Here is an 18723-nt window from a genome sequence, read left to right as displayed (position 1 = left end):
GAAGCCAACATGGAACCTTATGGAATAGACTACTGAAAGTATTATATGCGATCTTATTGTTATTGGGCGAGGTGAGAATCGGGGAAGGAACATGGAATAAGTCTTTCCCGTGTATTGAATGTGGAATTGTGATAAACAGCGCGCGGATCGGACGGAGGACAGATGATTCTTCCCCTAAATCTCGGCCACTGCTGCAACGGGAGGAAACCAAACGGAAGCTCCTTCATTTCCTACTCGGCCTGCCATCTCCATCTCGCCTAATGGACCACCTTATTCCTCAGTCACTGTCAGCCGCCGCTGGCTGCTGTCGCGGCGGGTTTAGTATAGCAGGGCGTGGGGAAGGCCACTACAGCAAAGTGGTCGGAAAAGCAGTCCTCCAGTGTTGGACCCGCGGTGATATTTTCGCCGAGCTCTTCCAAGTCCATAAACATTTCATCGTCCCGGAACAGCTCCACCTCCTCCTCGTCTTCGTCATCTTCTCTACCATCTCCCTGTTTGTCCCGCCGGAGAAGCTCCTCTTCTATGGACGCCGTTAAGGGGGTTGTGGGAGAAAACCCGGCCGAGGCCACGCTGTCGGTCTTGTTGCTAGTCACAGCTTGCTCGCCGTCGGTGGCTGTCTGCCGCTGGGCCGGTGGCGCGCACTTGTTTCGGGTGCATCCGGCGAGAGAATTCCGGTGGGTAGGGAGAGGATGGTTGTGCTCCGCAGTATAGGTAATTACGAACATGGTTGGATCTGTCCGGCTCCTTTCCACCTGTTTTCTAGCGAAGCATCCTTTCGAGCTGCTGCACCTGTAATAGCCCCTGCTCCAGTTCCCAACACACGATTTAAGCAAAGAATGTTGATGCGAAATTCCCAAAAGCCAAATATTGAAACAAGCATCATCAATGTAGCACACTAACCTTGGATGAGGGGATCCTTTGATGGGTTTCTGACCGTATTTTCGCCAAGCCCACATATCGGAAGAAAGGCCTTCGGCCGGCACCTCACAAACCACCCTCTTCTGCTGGTTCTTCCTGCAGCGGGTTTAGTAGATAAATAGGAATTAAGACTTGCTCATACTTTCTCCAGTTCATGTATTTTTACTGTTTTAGCTAAGGATTAGATGCTGTAGGGAAATATAAAAGCCAGTTACTGGATGAATTTGAATGAAGAATAAACAGTAGATTGACTCACGAGAGCCGCAAGTACCATACCTTCTTTTGGATCGAGAGATCTGGGAGTGAGCAGAGCGGTGCGGCTGAGTTTGTGGTTGCGTTGCTGGGGTTAGGACTGATATATTTGGCGATGGAGTAAGGGGTTGGGTTTGTTTGATTTGGGGGAAAAAGGGCTTGCATAATTTTTCTAGTTCCTGCACAGCAGTTTCGGTTGCCAAGAGATCCGGGAAGTCGATAAACTGGTCGCAGTTTTCTTCCTCAAGCAGCAAGCTGCGAGAAAGAAAAGCAAAAGGATCTGCCTGCGGAATGGTTGTGGCCGTCATGCTTGCTGTCGCCGTGTTGGAAGATGAACTGCCACTGGTGGTGGTTGAAGCGGCGGTCGTGAAACACCGTCTGACGACCGCCTGCAGATCCCAGTCATCGTCCATGAGGAAACCTATGAAATTCCGCAAAGGCAGCTGTCTTATTTAACAGTGTTAGTTTTAAGCTTCAGGCGTGCGATATTGCTGCTACTGCTGCGGCGACAGGGAAGGAACGGGAAGGGAGAGGGAAAGGGAGAGAGAAAGACAAAGGACGGCGCTGACTTTTGAGGATATCGGTAGTGATGGACAAAATAAAGAGGCAAGGCCGGTTTCTTTTTTATTTGTGCAGCCAGAAACGCGAGAGATGGGTTAAAAGCGGTTTTGGTCTCTGTTTATGGTCTGAAAGCGGATTTGGAGCCCAAGCAAAACAGCCGTTCTTTTTGCTTGACTTGTACAAAGTCAACGGCAGATGACACCAAACACAATTACAGACACGGGTTCGATGCAACGTAAACGCGTACACGTATTTCCGGTTCTACGATGGTCCAACTCGTCGGTGGGTGGGGGTGGCCGGATGATTCGTCGGTCCACGGGCCGCGCATCGCCTTCCTTTGTCGTCGCGAGTCAGGGATAGGACCAGCGAAAAGTTCTCGCCGAAAACACACACGAAGAAAAGGGGGGACGAGTTTTCGTTTGTATTATTAACGATAAAAAAAAAAACAAAAAAGCTGCTCTCGCGGCGCAGAGCAGCCAGGGCCGTCGTTATCGAAGTTGAGCGGCGCGGCGCGTGCTATAGGTGTTAAATTGGGACCCAACATGACAGAGGTGAAAGTGGAATTTTATTTTCTAAGGAAATATTTTAATCGAACTTGAAAGTGGAGTTATATGACATGTTAAGTCATCTTGAAGATATGAAGGCTACAGTCAAAGTCATTTAAAAATATTATTTTATTGGGATTTTAGGGCATAAAATTTTTCTAAAATATTTTTAAACAATACATAAAACAGATTTATATTTGCTAAAATCCATTGTCTTATTTTCTCATGCTTTAAATTCAAAATCATATGTTGGCATAAGGCATGATCGATCAACCGTTCTGGCATAATCGGCCATCCCGAATGCTATCAAATAAGGTTATAAAACATGATCGATCATATTCTATTGCACGAATAATCATCCAGAACACTGCATAGCCAGTTATATAAAACATGATAGATAATCAAAATGGGATAATCAATCAATGGGTTTTCTGAAAGGTTTAAAACTTGTTAATTGATGTTTTGATCGATCAACAAACTTGGAGAACTTAAAAATTATAGTTGTTATATATGGTTGATTGATCATACATTTTCATTAATCGATCAAATATTTTTTACAATTTTTTTTGCAAAGAGGCAAAGAATGACTAATTTGGCTGAGAAAGTTTTAGATAGGCTCGCAAACTCGACATGGAGCATTAAGTTAGTGTTTTGGGGCAATTCAAAGCACTCTAAAAGCCAATTCATTTGAAATATTCATACATACCCATTTTTTAAGAAAAAAATGTACATTTTGCAAAATCATATCATTATCTCAAATCATTCAACTTTACTAACATTCTCAAACTCTTGTACATCAACACTTGTGCTCAAATGATTGGAAACCTGGAACTCTCTAGGAGAAGGTTATCTCTCCTATTCAAAATGGTGTAAGTTTTATATAAGTTTTATATAGGAAATTGTTAATAAGTTCAGGAACAGGGTATATACACATAAAAAGAGTAATATGATTTTCACTTTCTATTTATTAAATATTAAAGTTTCCTACTTATTTGTGACATCAATAACTGATTATATATTTATCATATGGTCATCTCTTTAATTTTATAAAGTTATGTATATCTATTGTGCTTTTTTTTTGTTTTATTCAAGATCCATTTTTTTTTATAAAAACGGTAAAATCAGAATTAGTACAATTGTTCCAAAAAATGTTTTCATAACACTTCATCAATTCCATTATCAGTAATGGGGTCCAGAGAGGTGGTGATCTAACTGGTCTCCTTTGGTGTAAAAACTCGAGTGGTTTTACTTTGTAAAAACAATGGATACATAAAAAGTTTTAGATACAATTTGTAATATATCAAAATAGTCATGAAACATTGATAGAATATATAAGAATTAGAGAATCTTACGTATTTGTTGACTAAACTTATCATTACGTTGGATAAATTGGTGAATAAACAAATAAAAGTGTCTAGTAAATGTTGACTAAATATGTAATTAGTTCATCTTTTAACACGAGATTGGTCATCTTAAAGAATCAAGTTGTCAAGCTGCATATACTCGGTCAAAGGGGAACGTTTAAATTTTGAAAGGGTAAATATTTGGTGTCACAATGTTGTTGGTGAAGTGATGTTATATAAAATCGAGTAATCTGGAAGCCTTATTAATTTTGTAAGAGAAATTGCAAATATCACTGTAAATGGGAAAGGGTGATTTCATTAGCTATTGCTTCATTTATACTATAATTATTCATTTAAAAATTAAGTAGTGATGTTGCGTTATACATTAATTTACATCGTACTAGCTATTAAATGAGTAATAAATGTATAAACACAGAATTTAATAAATAAACTAGTAAAACTTTTGTTGAGTAAGTCATATCAAAGAGTATAAGAGGAGTTTCAGAAAAACATATTTCACAAGTTTCATAGAGTGTAAGGCGAATCTCATGCAAGACAAGTCTCACATGAGAAACAAGCTCAAAGGAAAAAAAACTAGAATTTAAGAGGATGTTTCTTAGTTCTATTTTATCTATTTAATTTTTAATTTAACAACTTATAGTTTGGGTATGATTGTGCAATTTTAAAGTAAAGTTTACTTTACTATTAATAATTTTTTCTAACGGAGGAGAGACACAACATACGTCTTTATCTTTCTCCTCTCATTGTGACCTCATGAGCTCTCTCTCCTTTCTCTCTTCTCTGTGATGTTCTCCTCTTTTGCAAACATGCCTACCTTATGAAATTTAGCATGGTATAGAAAGAGGGCGCACTTTCGAGATCAAGAAGGAAAAGAAGATGGATAAGAAGAAGGGGAAGAAGAAATAATAAAAAAGAAAAGTTATTTTTTCCCTTTATTTTTCTTTCTCAATACCTTTTTTTTCCTTGGAGTTCACACTATTATACCGAACTTTTCATATTACAATTATACATTGAAAAAAATCTTTAAGTCTAGTTTCTAGCATGAAGAAAATTTTGGCAATTGGAGTCTTCTACAAAGAGAACTTGAAGAAGCAAAGTTAGTCAACATAAAGATTTCAACTGATAGCATAAAACTTCAATTTAAAAATCTTCCTTCCGTCTGAAGTATGAGCACTACTATTTTTTATTTTTTTTACATTCTTGAGTTCATGTAAATCTTCTTGTATCTATTAGGTCTCTGGTACTTACATCTAAAGTGGATTTTTTTTTCAAGTTTGACTATTTTGACTGGTGTATAGAGTTTTGTCATTTGGTTGTTAGTGATTTTTCTTCTACTATGTTTGTTTTGTCCAAATTGGGTCTCAGTATCATTTGGATTCCCAGCTTGAGGGAGAGAAGTATAAAAGGTAAAAATAATAGAGTATTTGATAGAAACGTACCAAGAAGAACATTTTTATCTAACTATCAATAAAGAATTCCACAAGTTGTGGTAAAAAGTATCTAAATAAGGGGGAGTATTGAAGACTGAAGAACCAAAACATTGAAGGAATAATTGAAGATTGAAGACTTGAGAAATTTGCCGAAGAACTTTAGATATGCCTTTTGACAAAGAAGGATCATTGTTTTGTACCCTATGATAGAGGCAATTGCATTGAGTCCTCTTCCTTTCATTCTTCTTCTTGCAATTGAGTGAATTAGCTTGTTGATTCATTTATCTTAGTAGTGGTTATTGGACTTTGTTTTCTAAATTTTGTATAATAATATAAATTATTATTATTATTATTATTTCTGTTTAAGCTACGTGTCTCGAAAACTTCCTCAGCTTCCTAGTTAACGAAGGCGTGCCGCTCATTTCTTGTCGAAGCATCCAATATAAATTAGTCAGTTTCAGTTAGAACCACGAATCCGCAGAGGACGGAAGTACGCAAAATCGATTCCAGGAAGTGACGAAAGCATAACGGACCAAGATATAGTTGAGAACAGGAATTGAGGACTCGCTCTTGCACACCGACCTTCAACAGCAGGTATGGTGGTTGCTCTTTGGTCTTCTCCGACAATCTGTCAGTCGACTGCGGCTGGGAGAAATGTTCGAAGACGACCTAGGAGTGACCAAACGTTTTCCCCGCGAGCAGCGCTGGTCGAAGTCAGACCTTCCCCACGAGGAAGAGAAGGGCAAAAATATGCCGTACAGGTGTATGAAGCTGCTGGAGTTCGTGCGGACGAGATGCAAGCAGAGGCAAGGGCCATGGCCCGTGCCGTCAACGCTTCCATCTATAGCCCTGACTTTCTTGTTTTCCGATACGGCTCTCGCCCCATTAAGGTCCCTCACGACTGGTCTGATTTTCTGAGAAGTTGAAAAGCTAATCATTCCTTTGTGGTTAATTTTGACATTATCTTTTTAAAAACATACTCTCTTTCTTCTTTATGCACCTCTAGTACTAACAGTTTACCTGCAAATCAGGCGTTCCGGAGGACCTTGGAAATCTTGATTGCTCTGGGTACATTCTCTTTTAAATTGTTGGTGGACGATAGGAATAAGCAACTCGAGCAGAATAAACGTCTTAGAGCTTCAGAGCTCAGGAATATCTTCACTAGGCTCGGTCCCACATTTGTCAAGCTCGGCCAGGGATTATCTACAAGACCTGATATTTGCCCTCCGGAGTATCTCGAAGAACTCTCCCAACTCCAGGTCCTTGTGCATTCGTTGGCTCTCAATGTTTTTTATTTATTTAGAATTTACTTTTATGACTATTCAAAAAAATAAAAAAAAAGTTTACTTGCTGATCTTTGAGGACAACTGGGCCTAGCTGGATTACCCTTTTGCTTCACCGAGGTTCACTTTGCCTAATTATCAGTTTTAACTCTGATTCTTCATATGGTTGTGCATGTGTTAAAACTCGATCACAGTCTCTTTTATACATTTAGTGGTGGTTTGTGGATGAAGTGAGTGAATTGAGACTTTCTGCTGCACACAGCCTATTTCCAGCAAATGAGCAAATTGTCAGTTGATCTAAGTTACATTCTCCCACATGTGACCTTCTTTCAGTCCTACCTTCTCTCCTCTCGATGACGAGATCTCTTTGTAAAAAAATCAGATTGGTGAGATGTTTGTTGAGTTGAAGTGTAGACTTACATGCTTTCCTTCAAGATATAATTTGTGATGGAAAAATCATGGAAGCAGAGGGCCTGCTGTCTACAAAGAAATTCTGCTGCAATTCTTGGACTTGCATAAAAGACCAAGTTCTCTTCTTTCAGGGAAGGAACCGCTCTAATACCAACTGTTACAAACCTTTTTAAGTCTTTGATGGAGATGGAAGATAGTGCACAGTAATGGGAATAAGGTTTTTTCTCAATGAAAAAAAGAGGAAGATATACAAACTGGAGCTTGTTCTTGAGCTTTTGCAAGAAGACATAAAGAGAGATAAAAAGAGATATGTTTTTTCTTAGCTTTCCTATCTAACCATGAATTTCTCACTATGTAGATAGTTACAACCCTATGGTTAACCCTAATTTCTATTTTATGACTATGCAGCCCTTATGAATTAAAGTAGTTCCGTTTATGTTCTGCTTACACCTACATTACATCTATACACTTATATAATATAATTATCTACCAACTAAAATAGTGGCTAACACTTTGGCTAACCATTTTGGTATAGACTTGGACCCAACCTTAATAAGGTATGAAAGCAGGTATTTGTACGTGGGTCTCCACCTAGAAATTATTCATGTGTAGGAGTGAAAAAGAAGCCCTCATGTGAGGGGGAGTGTTAAGAATACCTTAGATTTGTGTTTATTAATTGAAAAGAGGCCTTCTAGCTTTGCTCTGCCCTCTCTTTCTGTATGTGCAGGTGGGGAAGGAACTCCCAACACCACTTCTGCTATTATTTAATAAAAGGAAGAATGATTTGAAAGCTTTTTGTGGCTGCTGTCCTATTGCACTTTTGTGAAGAAAAGAATTTTAGGACCTTCTTTGCTAATTAATGAGTGGGGCACATTATCAAGAATATAATGAGTGGAACTTCTTTGTATCAGTCCTGATTTTTCGTTTTAAGGACGGGTTCTACTCTGTTTGCTGAGTATTTTTCTCCCATTTGTTGAGTTGGGAGCCACCTCCATGAGTAGCCACTTTATAGTTGAAACTCAAGAATCAAGAATAAGGTTCATTGTAGGGGCTACAATTGTACAGAGCAGTAGCTAAATGTTTTAGTTTAATAATGTTTTTAAGGGGACTGGTGAGGCATAGATGATGAAAGTAATTCTCAGTAGTGTTTTAAGGGGCACTAGTAAGGCATAGAAGACAAAAGTAATTCTCAATAATGTTTAAGGTTAGGCATAGATGATGAAAGTAATTTTAATGATGTTAAGGGTCCCCCTCCCGGGGAATCCAGCTGCCCTCCCCACCAGTCGGGGGATATGGTCCTCAGAGATTCTTGCATTCCTCCGCCGATTGATGGAAACCGGCAATTTTACTTGGCTATATAGACTGAGCGAGACCGGTTTGATGAGGAAACTTGGATCTGTATCTCCGAACTGGCTAGAAGAATGAGCGTGACTTATAGTGATAACCCCTTGGGAGGCAAGACTTCCTCAGGAATAAGCAAAAAAAGGAACAAATGATTGTAGTCTCTTGGAATGTAAGAGGAATTGATTCCTCCCGAATGCGAGCCACTGTTCGGAATCTCCTATCGAGGAGTCGTCCTTCTATTGCGATCCTCCAATAATCCAATTGTCAAACTCCTTCAGATGCTTTTGTTCATGATCTTTGGGGCTGTAATAACTTGGAATGGCTTGCAATTAATGCAAATGGATCCTCCGGAGGTCTTCTCCTGCTTTGGAACGTGGTTGAGGTGTTAGATCATTTGATTGGTTCCCACTCTATAGGAATCAAACTCCGTGACAGATGCACTAGTCTCTCTTGGGGTCTGGTTGGCGTTTATGGTCCCACCCACTATCAGCAGCGTCTCTCCTTCTGGGTTGAGCTTACCGATCTTCTGACCCACTGGCCCATTCCATGGCTGCTTACCAGAGATTTCAGTGCGATTCGCTTTTGCAATGAGAAGTGCCCTCTCGCTCCCAGAATTTTCACCACCATGAGGCAGCTCGCTGATTTTATTGGCAGCTTCAAGTTGGAAGAGATTTGCCTCTCTGGTGAGATGTTTATGTGGTCTAATGGGCAAAGGCCTCCCATCCTGTCCAAGATTGATCGTTTCCTTGCCTCCAGTGATTGGCTCCAGCTCTACGGGAACACTTGTGGTTCGGTTTTGAGCCGTGCTGGCTCTGACCACTAGCCCATTTAGATCGACACCAAACTTGACAATTGGGGCCCTGCCTCGTTCAAGTTTGATAGCTCTTGGCTGGCTGACAAGCTCTTTGCTGATAGCGTCACATCTTGGTGGGGAACCTTGGAGACCCCAACTATGATGGCTGGTCCCTCCCACGCAAGCTGAAGCGTCTTATTGAAAAACTCAAGTCTTGGTCCTCGGAGCGTCGCCTCAATGCCATTTCTCACAAGTCCTCCCTACAGTCTCAGATTGCCGTCCTTGATGTGATTGAGGAGCAAAGGGGCCTTACCTATTCGGAATTCTCTAGTCGAATCTCCCTTTATTGCAATTTCCAGAGTCTTCTTCACACCGAAAGGATTCGGTGGAAGCAAAGGGCCCACTTCAAGTGGTTGGCTAAGGGCGATACCAATACAAAGTTTTTCCATGCAATTGCCTCGGGCCGGCGCAGGATTAACCGGGTTATTTCCTTGTCTATTGACAATGATTAACCTCGGGTAGGACCTCTATTATTGACGCTCTTCTCAGTTTTTTTGCAGATATTTACAAAGAGAAGCGCACCATCGCCCCCGCCTGACTAGGCTCCATTTCTCTTCGATTTCTCCCACCTTGGCGGTCTTCATTGAGCTTCCCTTCTCGGATTTGGAGATTGAAGAAGCGGTATTAGGTCTCCCTCGAGATAAGGCCCCGGGGCTTGACGGGTACAACAGGGACTTTTACAGAATCTGCTGGCCTATCCTGAGATCAGACATTATTTCCATGGTCCGCAGTTTTTATATTCGTGGAATCACCTTCAAGAGTGTTGGTGCCTCTCTTATTGCCTTGGTACCTAAGAAAACTAGCGTTGAACTGCTATTATGTCATACTCTGGTCCTCTTGGCGTTGCGGTCTCGACCACTGTTGAGCTCTCTGGCCTCCTCCACTGGCTTCGCATCTACCAGGATCGCTTCGGAGGTCCACTGATCGTGGAGGGTGACTCCAAAGTTGTCATTGGCTGGTGCTCCACTTCCTCCTCCCCCCCGTGGCGTCATTGGCTGGTGCTCCACTTCCTCCTCCCCCCGCGACGTCATTGGCAACTTTTTCTTGATATTATGGATATGGTTACACTACCTCTTGTACTTGGTCCCATGTTTTTAAATCAGCCAATTCGGCTGCTGATTTATGTGCCAAATTGGGTCCCTCCCTGCAATCTCTTGTTGTTAGGGGAGGCCTCCCTTGATGTACTCTTTTGCTTTCCTTCGTAATAAAATCATCATCATTTCAAAAAAAAAAATGATGTTAAGGGTTTAGTGGGAACTTCTAGAAGGGACCTATAGGGACAGCTTGACCCCAATCAACCTTGTCTTTTATTTCTCTTTTCTCTTGCATGTGCTTCATGGCTCTCTTTTCAATCTTCTCCCCCTCTCAATTTATTGTGTTTGGTTTCTCTTTCTCTCCCTCTCTCTATATTTATCTCTCTCACATGACCCTAAAATCTGGGTTGCTTGTTACTTCCACCAACATTTTATCTTTCTAAAACCAACCTTTAGCCTAGGAAAACATCAACTATACTTTGAAAAGCTTGGAGGTACCCTGACCTAGTAAGAAGAAAGAACCAAGTTAATTTGGTTGACCAAGTGGTTTATTAAAAAAAAAGTTATCTGTTGTGAAATCTTGGAAGACCTTGTGGCTAATTCAGTGAATTTGAGAACCGTAGACCGGCGCATGTAGGATGAGCCAATGACAAGGAGATAGTTGAATTCAATTTCAAATGAGGAATCGAGTTCAAAAGATATGAGGTCGGTGGATTGTGCAAGTGGAAACAACTTGTAGTTGGGGGTAGTTGAACCTAACATTAGCACTGGGGAGGATATCCAAGTGTGGCACCTGGACCACCATCTCGACAATCCTGACGAACCCTCTTGAGGAATGGGGGCTCATTAACACAATGCTTATTTTCCGAAGTGGCCAAAATGGTGCCACAATTAGGGGGAAACAAAAAGAAAATTTTGAAGAGTTGGGTCCACATGAAGAAGGGACTCCCCTCAGTGTCCTTAATTGCTCGACACATGGATTCTCTCCCACCTTCTCAAGGCTCTCCACAACATGCTAAGGGTAGCAGGCAAATACAAAAAACTTTTGAGGCCATAGTCCAATCCAACTAAAGACTGGAGCTAGACTAAGGCAATGCTCTATACCTTGCTTTGGAAGCATGAAGAGGTGATATTGAGACATGAGAGAGAATGCAGGAGCTCGCTGGGTGAATGGCGGAATATGAAAATAGGAGAGAGTCGGAGGAAGTGTAATGTTCAAAAGAGGTCCAAAGAAAGAAAAAGTAATCCAAGGATCATCATTTCTTGGAATGTTGGAGGATTTAGGAAGCAACACAACAAGGTCCATTGTATGCGACCTCCTCAAAGGAAGCATAGCCATTTTGTGAATATCGAGAAACAAAGTTGGAAGAGGTCCAGTGACCATTGTTCATAATTTGTGGTGCAATAATGATTTTGGCTGGTCTATCCTGCCTGTGCAAGGGGCATCGGGAGGCATTTTCCTAATCGGGCATTGCTGCCTACATAGATTATCCATCTTTAGAGATCACTTGAGTGAGCTGTTGATTGCATGTGATTCCAAAGTGGTGATTGTATGGTGCTCTTCGGGTTTTGACTCCCCTTGGTTACATTGGATGTCTTTTCATGAGATTGTAAATTTTCAAGTTGGGGGTCCAAGGCCCATCCCAACATGACTAGCCAACTTAGGAAACCTCTTTCCCAACTAATAAACTCAAGATCTTTGTACTCACTAATCCATGTGAGACTATTCCTTAACACTCCCCCTCATGTGTAGGCCCTCTCTTGTGGCTCTACAAGTGGATAGTTTAGGTGTAGGTCCTCTTTTGTGGCTCTACAAGTGAATAGTTTTAGGTGTAGACCCTCTCCCACATATGAGTACCTGCTCTGATACCATATTAAGTTAGGTCCAAGGCCCATCCCAAAATGACTAGCTAATTTAGGAAACTTCTTTTCCAACTAATAAACTCAAGATCTTTGTACTCACTAATCCGTGTGGGATTTTTCCTTAACATAGATATTTCCTCTTTCCTAGATTGTATTTGGAATCATGTACCTGTTTCAGCTATTCTTTGACCGACCATTGGCAAAGCAAGGGGCCTTCCTCCCATCTCTCGTTGTAATGTTAGCTCCGTTGCCTAGCTCCTTGTAGTTACATTTTTTGGCTTCTTGCTTGGATAAAAATTGTCTAAAATTTCTCAATTCAGGCGAAGGTGAACGATAAGATGTTTGGGGCTTGCTAGATGATTGGGAGAGTTTATGGTGATACAAGCAGAGGGCTGATATTTGGGAGGATCTCTCATATGTGGTCTAGCTAGGAGGGGATGCCTGTCTTCTTGCCTGAGATTTTAATGCTATAAGATTTATGAAGCCCCCAGCTAGCCACATCTCCTCTTCAATGCTAAACTTCAGCTTCTTCATTGTTGCCGGTGAACTGGAGGAGATTCCGTTAACTGGGGTTTCATAGTGATGAAAACTGAGGGTTTTATGGCTGAAATCCTGAAGTGCTTTTTAAACTTGTGGAAAAGCCTATGACAACTATTGGAAGTTCCTTTGTAATTGCCATGGTTTCCAATGAAACCACTACGCATACTAAAGGAAAGGCCTAATAAAAAAATGAATGGAGCCTTTTGTTTTAGTGTCCTAAATCCTTTGTTGTGAGATATGTAGAAAATTCACTTTTGGTTTTACTTCATTGGCTTTGGATTGATACAAGTGATGGAAGTAAGCTTGGGTGTAGTGCTTGACATATATATACTAGAACATCATAATGCCTAAGAATTGAGTGCTAAGTGTTACAGACAAAAGAAAGCCAATTGGGCCTGAAAGCTATATGATAAGTCACAACTAAACATAAGCATGAGAATAATTAATATGACTGAAATAATGTTGTGGCTTTATTAAAAAAATAAATAAATTCATGGCATATCAATGTAATTATCTTCTAATATTACTCTGAAACTGCTGGTCTTTGTCCAGTTACCATGAAGAATCTCTTTAACTTGAATACAAAGCCAAACCTTTCGTTCATAACTGATTCATGTCACTCTTGGTTGAGTAGGATGCACTGCCTACATTTCCAGATTCACAAGCGTTTTCATGCATTGAGAGAGAGCTTGGAGAGCCACTTGACTCCATTTACTCATCCATCTCACCATCTCCGATTGCTGCTGCTAGCTTAGGACAAGTTTACAAAGCTCGGCTTAAAAACTCTGGACAGCTTGTTGCTGTGAAGGTGCAAAGGCCTGGAATAGAAGAAGCTATTGGCCTTGACTTTTACTTGATTAGAGGACTTGGTATTCTCATCAATCAATATGTAGACTTTGTTACCAGTGATGTTGTTGCTCTCATTGATGAGTTTGCACGAAGAGTCTACCAGGAACTTAACTATGTCCAGGTATACTGTGACTGTAATATAACATGATTTTTTATTTTAATCATTTCAAGTATGATGTTTTCACATTGTGATGTGCTTCAGGTGTCATCTTAGTGCAAAGATTATATTCTTGCAGTTGTTTGGGTTAATACATGCAATTGAGAGTGCCTTTTCTTTTGGTTGATATAATTTTTAAAATATAATGTAGGAGGGTCAAAATGCTCGGAGATTTAAAAAGTTATATGCAGACAGGGAAGATGTCCTTGTCCCTGATATATTTTGGGATTATACCAGTGCAAAAGTGTTGACAATGGAATGGGTAGAAGGTGTTAAGCTAAATGAGCAAGATGCCATTGATAGACAAGGCCTGAATCTCTTGGATCTGGTCAATACAGGAATTCAGTGCAGCCTTAGGCAACTGCTTGAATATGGATACTTTCATGCTGATCCTCACCCTGGCAACCTCCTTGCCACGCCTGAGGGGAAACTTGCTTTCCTTGATTTTGGAATGATGAGTGAAACACCAGAGGAAGCAAGATATGCAATTATTGGGCATGTTGTTCACTTGGTTAATCGAGACTATGAAGCAATGGCCCGTGATTACTATGCATTGGATTTTTTATCCCCTGATGTAGATATTTCTCCAATTGTTCCGGCACTCAGGAATTTCTTTGATGATGCTCTTAATTCGACTGTAAGCGAACTCAACTTCAAAACAATTGTCGATGGTTTGGGTGCTGTTTTATATCAATATCCATTTACTGGTGAGTTTTGGCAGTCTGTTATTTGATCTATTCATTTATGTTTGTATGTACTACTGGTGCTGATAGAAAACATAGATGTGACCTGAACATGCCCCATCTTCAACTTCTAGTCTTTTGGTGAATCACCATCTTGAAAGCTGCAACTTAAAGATAAGTTTTTTGATTCGTTCATTTTCATGAGATTAATGGATGAACTCCCTTTCCAAATTGGTTTGCAGTTCCAGCATACTATGCATTGATATTGAGGTCACTTACTGTCCTGGAAGGCCTAGCTCTTTATGCTGATCCTAATTTTAAGGTGCTTGCTGCTTCATATCCTTATTTTGCTAAAAGGCTTCTAACAGATCCAAATCCATATCTTAGAGATGCACTGGTTGAGTTGCTATTTAAGGATGGCAGGTTCAGGCAAGCCCACAATTTTGGTAAATAAACTTCATTTAGAGGTTGTATAGTGTTGGCTAGTTGATTACAACTTCATTTGTTTTCTTGCACAGGTGGAACAGGCTCGAAAATCTACTTGTTCAAGGCCGTAAAGACAGAGATTTCACCAATAAAGATGCATTGCAGCCTGTTCTAAAGCTATTACTGGGTCCTGATGGTGAAGAACTCCGCATACTAGTTGGGAAGGAAGCAGTTCGTGTAACAGAGGCTATTTTGGTAGGCACAGCAATTGATACATATAACTCTGTGCCTGCACCTTTGAGGGCTCTAGCTCTGAATGGCAGGGCAGATAATCCCTTTGGAATGAGTCACAGTGAACAGGAGAGCATGCTTGAACTTCGAGACCTTGTTATGAGAATATGGAGTCTTTTGCGTTCCTCTGAAAATTTTGACCCCTCCATTCTACAACCAATTTTGCAGGTAAGTCGCCTTCCTGTTCCAATCCTTTTTCTGCTTGTAAATTCCCTTTTTTTGGCCTGTTGGCTTTTTCTTAAAAAAATTATTGTATCGAGCTAATAAAAATTCATTAATGAAGTAAAGCTGAAGTCATGCAAAAAAAAATAAAAATTGATGAAGCCAAAAATAAGAGAAAAGTTAAAAGAAGTGCTAGTAAAAATTTGCCAACAACAAGGTGTTGTTGATGGAACTGTACATACAAAGTGTGTTGACTAATTGGTTGGCTTCTAGTTGAATGTGGTCCTAAGTTATAGTCAGCTGTGATCAATGTTATCGAAAGACAATGAGATTGAATTTTTGCTAGAATAGATGGCATAAATCTTGCATGTGGTTGATGGTTGTTTCTTCCTCATCTTTAGCAGCCATCTGGATTTGATGATACCCCACCTCAAGTCTAGCTTGGAAAAAATTACAATGGACTTGACGGGGAGAAGATTCTTGTTTAAAATCCCATAGCAATCAAATTGGTACTGATACCATGTAAAATCTCAGAAACAAGGAGAAATATAAGAAGAAAGAGGAAGGAGAAAGAAGAAAAGAAGTTGGAAAAGGCTGCATTTAGTGAACAACAGATGTCAAGTCTTAGGTCGACTCTAATTCCTCTTATTTTTTGAAGATGAGTGCAATTTTATAAAGCCACAATGCAAAAACAAACTACATGAAAGAGGGGAATCTCTAACAATAATTGAAGGAGACCCCCCCTTTTAGCAAAAGAATCAGCTAAACTATTAGCTGATCTAGAAACATGACTCCATTTACAAACAAAAGAAGAAGATCATGAATCTCATAAAAAACAATGCCAAAAAAGCCGAGGAGGAAGCTTCTTCCTTCACACCAGAAAATCACACTCCTAGAATCTCCTTCAACATGAAGCAACTCTTGTAAATATTAAGACCTTGGCAAACAGCAAGAAGTTGAGCTAATGTAGAATCTATGATGCCGATAGGACCAGAGGAAAATGCTAAAATATCACCCAATGAATTTCTGAAGATGCCTCCAGTGCCTGAATTTCCTAGATTACCCACAGATGATCCATCAAAATTGAGTTTTATAATAAATGGATCTGGAGGAGTCCATGTAACATGCTTAGGAGGATTTAGAGAGTGAAGATTAGCTACAGCATCCCAATTACTTCTGAGCATTCAGCACGAATATCACTAAATAATTCCAACGATTTCAGCCCTTCAATGATCTTTGGACGAAATCAGTTTCACTAGTTGCATCCATGTTAAGAAATTTTACTGAAATAGTAAAATTCCTCTTAGTTCATATGTGCCAAGAGATAAAAACAATGCATGCAGCATAGTTCTACCAAAAGCAGGTAACTGATACCCATGACAGCTTGATATAAATTCTGCAAGAGAGGCTGAAAAACATTCAGAAACTTGAAACAAACTGAACAAAGTTGTTCCAAATTTGCCAAGAGAACTTGCAACAAGGAAGTAGATGATTGATAGATTCTTCCTCCATTTCACATAACACACCAAAGAGAATTTTCAATATTTGATCCTTGGCTTATCTACCATGTAAAGACTCCATCAGAAAAAAATGTGCTTTTGGTGAGGCCTTTATTTTCCATGCAGCGGCTGCAAGATTAATAGGGTAAACATTAGAAGTGTACAAAGTGTGAAAAATATAGTGAGAGAAGAGGAAGAGAGAGAGAGAGAAAGAAGAGAGAAAAGAGGCTAAAGCTTTGAATGAGCTCCATTGGTGGTTGTGCACAATCCAGTGAGAGCCAGCCGATTACCGTGAGCCAGCAAAGACAGAGCAATAAGGATTTTCCAAAAGATCACCGAGCAACAGTAAACAAATAGAGGAGAGGATACTTCTCAGAATAAGACTCCGTCAATAGCTCAGAAAAAGATCACAGTATCTCCGTGGGTTGACCGAGTCAACTCACAGAACCTGCTCTGATACCATGTTGAATTTATGGAAAAGAGAAAGACTTCATTGACTTGATATAATCAGAGTACATGAACCCCTATTTATAATAGAGGAAAATAGTAGAGTCTAATTACAATTAAACTACATTTGTCTCAATTACACCCAAATTCTAACACTTAAAGATAAATCTTAGTATAATTAAATAACTCAACATAAATAGAAGACTAACATAATTAAAACACCTTTAAACTGAGACTTTCTTGTGAGACCACCTTCTGTGAGACTCTTGTAAGACTCCATATTAATTCTGTTTACTGTGAGACTGTTTGCTGTGAGAGTCATATAAGAGATTTCTGTATCTTCTCTTCAATAATAAATAATTAGGGTTATGGCAGGAATGAGATGTGTGCAAGTAATATATGCTCATATCAACACCATATATGAAATAGATAGAAAATCTTCCAATAATAGACCACAATTAGGGCTGACATTGACATGCAGACTAATGACACATGTATGGGTCTAGGGATAGGTGACGCACATCTCAAGATCTCTAAAAAAAAACCTTTTTAGGGCAATTAAAGCATGAATAATCCTTTAAAGGATGATAAAACCAATAACCCTAAGGTTATGGCAGAAGAAAAAGAAGAAAAATTGAATTTTTTCAAACCAGTCACCAAGGAGATACTAGCCCATACAGAACAAAATTACTTGAATGAAAATAAAGTAACGGACTGAATTCTAGACTCCGGACAGTAAGGCTTCTTTTCACTTTCCAGATCAACAGGCTTAGTCAAGGTTTCTTGGGTCAAACTGGGGGAAGTCTCAACATTTGCTTATTAGACGACACTTTTCATTTTCTTGAACTTTTCTAAATAGAATATAGTTAATTGTTCACAAAAATAAAATCATGTTTTGTCCTTCCTGTTGAGCCTTATTTTTGCAAAAAAACATTACGACGTAGCTTGCATGTTTGTAACAGGCCCTTCAAGAGCCCACCACTCGCACTCTTGGTGGCCAAGTTGCTGTAGGAGTCACTCAGCGCCTTGCTGCTCGCTTTCTGCAACAAGTCCTCCAATAACCAACCACAGTTCGTTTTAGTAAACAAAAGCTTCAAATTACCATTTTCAAAAGCCGACAGCAATATCTTACGTATGCCATTCTTTCCCTTGTAATTAGTACAGCAACATTGATATTATATGTGGAAAAGTAAGAATATCGTCATTTTACAGCTCTTATTGCAGACTAAGTTGCCAGTTCTAATACGCATAGAAGTCTTCTTTGGGATAGCAACTTATGCCTCAGCACCCTCTACAAAATACCCATCACTAAAATCGTGAAATTGTGTCACATAATGCAACTTCTCTTCAGTTCAGGTCTTCATAAACTTTTCCACATGAATTTTCAGAGGAACAAAAGCTATCCCTTGATTTCCGAAAAGCTTGTCGCACCTCAATTTTGATGGCGTTCAAGAACTGTAGTAGCTAAGTGTCCAAACCCTGCTCATAAGAATGAGTTTTAGAAGCCATACCATTGGTTTTAGAAGCCATACAATTGGTTTTAGAAGATAGAGGCAACTCTAAGTTGAATTGAAACTTTCTGCTGCACGCAGCCTATTTCCAGGGAAGGAGCAAATTGTCAGTTGATCCAAGTTACATTCTCCCACATGTGACCTTCTTTCATCCTACCTTCTCTCCTCTCTACGATGAGATCTCTTTGTAATAAAATCAGATAGATGAGATGGTTGTTGAGTTGAAGTGCAGACTTACATGCTTCCTTCAAGATATAATTTGTGGTGGAAAAATCATGGACACAGAGGGCCTGCTGTCTA

At 39.9% G+C, this 18723-nt stretch overlaps 2 protein-coding genes across 3 annotated transcripts; one reads left to right on the top strand and one right to left on the bottom strand.

Annotated features, from left to right (window-relative positions):
• Positions 1-51: 51 nt before the first annotated feature.
• On the bottom strand, positions 52-1583 carry LOC137963742 (WRKY transcription factor 22-like). The gene is made up of 3 exons (XM_068810922.1): positions 1195-1583; positions 901-1014; positions 52-801 (listed from the first exon to the last, which is right to left on the bottom strand). Exons 1-3 carry the CDS (start codon positions 1581-1583, stop codon positions 288-290), a joined length of 1017 nt encoding a protein of 338 aa, XP_068667023.1. The 3' UTR covers positions 52-287.
• Positions 1584-5558: 3975 nt separating this feature from the next.
• Positions 5559-18114, top strand: LOC137962816 (protein ACTIVITY OF BC1 COMPLEX KINASE 3, chloroplastic). 2 transcript variants are annotated; one of them, XM_068809899.1, is made up of 7 exons: positions 5559-5876; positions 6102-6329; positions 13033-13368; positions 13556-14111; positions 14330-14516; positions 14606-14972; positions 17875-18114. In XM_068809899.1, exons 1-7 carry the CDS (start codon positions 5667-5669, stop codon positions 17971-17973), a joined length of 1983 nt encoding a protein of 660 aa, XP_068666000.1. In that variant the 5' UTR covers positions 5559-5666; the 3' UTR covers positions 17974-18114. The 2 variants fall into 2 exon arrangements, with proteins under 2 accessions (XP_068666000.1, XP_068665999.1); XM_068809898.1 differs by having other exon boundaries at positions 5559-5960.
• The last annotated feature ends 609 nt before the right edge of the window (positions 18115-18723 follow it).

The sequence above is a fragment of the Aristolochia californica genome, unplaced genomic scaffold (assembly GCF_029961685.1).
Source record: "Aristolochia californica isolate CCGP_79_NKW_82.1479 unplaced genomic scaffold, dmAriCali1.0.hap1 SCAF_4, whole genome shotgun sequence".
Lineage (NCBI taxonomy): Eukaryota > Viridiplantae > Streptophyta > Magnoliopsida > Piperales > Aristolochiaceae > Aristolochia > Aristolochia californica.
The sequence above is the reverse complement of the archived record's forward strand: the minus strand, read 5'-3'. Positions and strand labels throughout refer to the sequence as shown.

Excerpts from the sequence above, each read along its gene's own strand:
- LOC137963742 (XM_068810922.1), bottom strand. The coding sequence starts at position 1,583 with ATGGACGATGACTGGGATCTGCAGGCGGTCGTCAGACGGTGTTTCACG. Across the intron at positions 1,015-1,194 it reads ATCTCTCGATCCAAAAGAAG|GAAGAACCAGCAGAAGAGGG; the intron begins GTATGGTACTTG and ends AACCCGCTGCAG. Across the intron at positions 802-900 it reads AAAGGATCCCCTCATCCAAG|GGGCTATTACAGGTGCAGCA; the intron begins GTTAGTGTGCTA and ends GAACTGGAGCAG.
- LOC137962816 (XM_068809898.1), top strand. The coding sequence starts at position 5,667 with ATGGTGGTTGCTCTTTGGTCTTCTCCGACAATCTGTCAGTCGACTGCG. Across the intron at positions 14,112-14,329 it reads ATATCAATATCCATTTACTG|TTCCAGCATACTATGCATTG; the intron begins GTGAGTTTTGGC and ends ATTGGTTTGCAG. Across the intron at positions 14,517-14,605 it reads TTTAAGGATGGCAGGTTCAG|GTGGAACAGGCTCGAAAATC; the intron begins GCAAGCCCACAA and ends TTTCTTGCACAG.